The 4672-nt window shown below is 48.3% G+C and overlaps 1 protein-coding gene across 1 annotated transcript; it reads left to right on the top strand.

Annotated features, from left to right (window-relative positions):
- Positions 1 to 4351, top strand: ADORA3 (adenosine A3 receptor). The gene is made up of 2 exons (XM_060625248.3): positions 1 to 981; positions 3209 to 4351. Exons 1-2 carry the CDS (start codon positions 632 to 634, stop codon positions 3813 to 3815), a joined length of 957 nt encoding a protein of 318 aa, XP_060481231.1. The 5' UTR covers positions 1 to 631; the 3' UTR covers positions 3816 to 4351.
- Positions 4352 to 4672: the final 321 nt, after the last annotated feature.

Below are 4672 nucleotides of genomic sequence, written 5' to 3' on the forward strand. Positions count from 1 at the left end.
TCCCGTTTGCTTCCTTGTCACAGGATCTTTCTGCTAAGTCAGCAGAAAGCCAGAATAGAAGAGTCTGTGCTTCCACTGCTCTCCCACCCGGCACTACACTCCTATCCAGTCCCCCCGTGAATGAATTCAGAACCTTCTCCCTGACATTCACACCCCTCCTCTTCTCTTTCCATCTTCTGGCTGAATGTCCCTGGTCTCTGCTTCCTCTTGGCCCATCTTACTTCCTGAAACACCCCTGAAGAGGGCTGCTTATCTCGATGGAGCTCAAGTGGCCCCCTGGGGGCAGGAGGCAGAGGTCTTGAGCGTGTCTGTCTGGGGAACTAAGAGCCGCAGCACTTTCAGATTCAGCCCACAGAGAACTGTCCTCCACGATTCCGGGAGCCCAGGGATGTGTGGCCCACAAAGAGGCAAGAAGTGATTGCCCCTAGATGGGCTCTCTCTAAGAAAAGGTGGGGGCGTCTCCAAGGGAGTGTCCCATCGGAGAAGAGAAGGAATGAGCGAGTTGTGAGTTTCAGACTGCTGCTGCTGCCCCTGAACCTCAAGTGAGGTGCCTGGCAAGAGCTCGACTCACCGGACTGCACGGATCCCGTCAGCACGCCTGCTACTAGGGAGGCTCCTTGGCGAGAGCAAGATGGCTGTCAACAGCACTGCCCTGTTGTTGGCCAACGTGACCTACATCACCGTGGAGATTCTCATCGGGCTCTGTGCCATAGTGGGCAATGTGCTGGTCATCTGGGTGGTCAAGCTGAACCCCAGCCTGCAGACCACCACCTTCTATTTCATTGTCTCCCTGGCCCTGGCTGACATTGCCGTTGGGGTGCTGGTCATGCCTTTGGCCATTGTCATCAGCCTGGGTATCACAATCCACTTTTATAACTGCCTCTTCATGACCTGCCTACTGCTGATCTTCACCCATGCCTCCATCATGTCCTTGCTAGCCATTGCTGTGGACCGATACCTGCGGGTCAAGCTCACAGTCAGGTAAGAGGGGAGGTGTGATGGGGGCGCCTGGGGCACGGGGCTACAAAATTCAGATCCCAGACGATTTTTCAGTGAAAACAAATCCAGACTGAACTTGAAAGAGGACACTACATTTCTTTGCACCATTTGGTGTGTGAGGGGCTTAACGACGCTGAGCTGGGACTCTGGAACAGAGGAATGCTCGATCATTCTCCACTGACTGTGGGCGTGTACGCTCGGGCCCCCGGGGCAGCTAAGGATGATGAAAGCTTGATGCATCTTTAATTAGTAAAAACTGTTCCTGAGTTTTAGAAATGTTGGAAACCTACCAGATAAAATAAGGAGCGAACAGAAAAGAATAGGCAGGGATAAATGGATGGTTCTGTTCTTTGCAGATGTAGGTTATTTTAAAGTTACTTTAACTTTGCTTCCTCTTCCATGTAGAGACGGGGATCAAAACGTTCTCCACTGCAGAAAGCAGTAACAACCTTTCCTGTGACCATGTGAATAGAATAGGCCCACCAGTGGAGACATCTCATTCCCCAAGAGTCCTGAATAGCAATTGTCTCATATTCCTCCTGTCTGGTCTTGGGGAAGAGACGTGGGGAGAAACCTGCAAATCTGCAAACAAGCCAGGGGTCAAAGCCCAGATCTTGAGCTCTGAGCTGGGGCAAGTTGTTTAACTTTCTCAGCTTTGGTTCCTCGTCTTTCCACGGTGGTTAACTTTGGAACTCTGAACTCAGACTTACCTCGTTTCCATTTTTACCTCTGCCGCTTCCAGCTCATGCAGGTTACTTGCCCGTTTCTTTTTTTCACCTATAAAGTGGGGACAGTAACTGCAACTTCCTCATGAAATTCCATAGGTCGGGGCGCCCTGGGTGGCTCAGTCGGTTAAGCATCTGACTCTTGGTTTTGTCTCAGGTCATGATCTCACAGTTTGTGAGTCAGAGCCCCCATCAGGCTCTGTGCTGCCATTTGCGGAGCCGGCTTGGGATTCTCTGTCTCCCTCTCTCTCTGCTCCTCCTTCGCTTGCACTCTCTCTCAAAATAAATAAACTTAAAAAAAAATATCTTTCTAAAAAAACGAAATGCCTGCCCAGTCTGTGCTCGATCAATGGTAGTTCAAATGACTGTTATCCTCACCCATCACCAGCAATGAAATGGACATTATCATAGGGATAGCTTTTGTTTGTTGTGAGTTTTTTTTCATTTTATTTTTTTAATGTTTATTTATCTTTGAGAGAGACACAGAGCACAAGTGGGGGAAGGGTCAGAGAGAGAGGGAGACACAGAATCCGAAGCAGGCTCCAGGCTCCGAGCTGTCAGCACAGTCCAACGCGGGGCTCTAACCCACGAACTGTTGAGATCATGACCTGAGCCGAAGTCGGACGCTTAACCGACTAAGCCACCCAGGTGCCCCTGTTGTGAAATTTAATTGAGCTAAAGTCTCCTGAGGACACAGTCGGTGCTTAACAGAATCAGTTTCCTTCTCATAGTCTGTGTGGAATGTTGTCAGGAAGGATGCTGGAAGGAGAGATGGTGACTCTTGTTGGATGAGTCGTTTTAGGTCCTGGAAGCACTTGAACCTGAACTCTACAACTCCACAGACCCATGTGACTCAAACACCAAGTGTGGATGCCATTGCAAAGAGAGAAGCAGGGGCAGGCACGGGTGGGGGGCAGTGTGGGAGAGGCAAAGTGTAATTCCTGGACCAAACAAAACATGGCCGGAAACGTGCTTTGAGGAGATAATTTCTCACGAAGTAGGCGATGCCAGGAGACTTAGAAAACTCTTATCCTCCCAGGAATCAAAGAGTTCTTGAGCTGCGAGTGTGGCAACATATTTCTAATCCATTCTAGATGGTATTTCTTTTTTTTTTTTAAATTTTTTTTTTAACATTTTATTATTTATTTTTGAGACAGAGAGAGAGAGAGCATGAACAGGGGAGGGTCAGAGAAAGAGGGAGTCACAGAACCTGAAACAGGCTTCAGGCTCTGAGCTGTCAGCACAGAGCCCGACGTGGGGCTCGAACCCACAGACCATGAGATCATGACCTGAGCCGAAGTTGGCCATTTAACCGACTGAGCCACCCAGGCGCCCCGTGGTATTTCTTGAAAAAAACAAAAAACAAAAAAGAAGTCCCTGGAGAAATTTGCAGGAATGCCAGCACTCTCCAGCCTCATCTTCTCCTCCCCCACTCCTTTAGCAATTCCTACTGTAAACTCACCCATTCTCTTCCATTCAAACAGATACAGGAGGATCACCACTCAAAGAAGAATATGGTTGGCCCTGGGCCTTTGCTGGCTGGTGTCATTCCTGGTGGGACTGACCCCCATGTTTGGCTGGAACATGAAACTGACCTCCGAGTACTACAGAAATGTCACCTCCCTTTCATGCAAGTTCCGTTCTGTCATGACGATGGACTACATGGTCTACTTCAGCTTCTTCACGTGGATTTTAATCCCCCTGGTTATTATGTGCGCCATCTATCTTGACATATTCTATGTCATCCGGAACAAACTCAATCAGAGCTTCTCGAGCTCCAAAGAGACAGGCACGTTTTATGGACGGGAGTTCAAGACGGCCAAGTCTCTGTTTCTGGTTCTCTTCCTGTTTGCTTTGTCCTGGCTGCCTTTATCCATCATCAACTGTATCACCTACTTCCATGGTGAGGTGCCGCAAATTATACTTTACTTGGGAATTTTGCTCTCCCATGCTAACTCCATGATGAACCCTATTGTCTATGCTTACAAAATAAAGAAGTTCAAGGAAACCTACGTTTTGATCTTCAAAACCTGTATGATCTGCCAGTCCTCTGATTCCTTGGACCCAAGCACTGATCAGACTTCTGAGTAGTTATCCATGAAAGACCCCTCTTCACCCCATTGACCTTCGGATTCGGCATCAGTAAACACTTGAAGAACCACCCATCTGAGCCAAAGGCTTTCATGTCCTTAATTCCTTCTACTGAGTGGGGAGCATTTGACTGGCTGCCCCCAGTGGTACCTCCCCTAACACCCCCTTTCTATTATCCAATTTTTTCCTTGTCTTTCTTTGATTCTATGTTCCGGATGACTGACTTGAAGAAAGCGTTCTACTGTTACTACTGCCTCCTGTTTGGGAAGGAGGAGAAGTCAAGGTATCTGAAGGATGCTTTGTTGACTTACTGATGAAAGGTCCCGATCTGGATGTGTGTGGTGGTGACTCAGTTCCTTTCTGTCGTGGAACCAAGCAGAGACACCTACACCATCAGATGCCAGGGAGATGGTGGGAGCAGAGTTTAACAAAGGGGGATTTAAACTGCTGAATTCACCAGTATTTGAATAAATGTATTTGAGTAAATAAAAGATGACGGCTAACTGTTGTGTAGCTCTCTGCTGGGGGTCAGGGTCACTTGGGGTTGCAGACCCCAGCTGGCTGCTCGTGGCACTCAACCTGCTTGCCATGTTCACCTGTTTGGACTCTGGGGCCCTCACTTCTTGCCTAGAATATCCTGTTCCTTTTTCCTGGGCTGATCGGAGCATTTGCCAACTTTATGAACCATTCATCAATTGTTAGAGAAGGGTCAAAAGAGGCAAAGAGAGAGAGAGAGAGAGAGAGAGAGAGAGAGAGAGAGACAGGATAGCTATTCTTTGCTGAGCACTTTCTATGCACTATGTACTTTGCATACATTTGTTCGGACACCCTCTGGGGTAGGTCCCACCATTACTATC

This window comes from Panthera onca, chromosome C1 (genome assembly GCF_046562875.1).
Source record: "Panthera onca isolate mPanOnc1 chromosome C1, mPanOnc1 haplotype 2, whole genome shotgun sequence".
Classification (NCBI taxonomy): domain Eukaryota; kingdom Metazoa; phylum Chordata; class Mammalia; order Carnivora; family Felidae; genus Panthera; species Panthera onca.

Excerpts from the sequence above, each read along its gene's own strand:
- ADORA3 (XM_060625248.3), top strand. The coding sequence starts at position 632 with ATGGCTGTCAACAGCACTGCCCTGTTGTTGGCCAACGTGACCTACATC. Across the intron at positions 982-3,208 it reads CGGGTCAAGCTCACAGTCAG|ATACAGGAGGATCACCACTC; the intron begins GTAAGAGGGGAG and ends CCATTCAAACAG.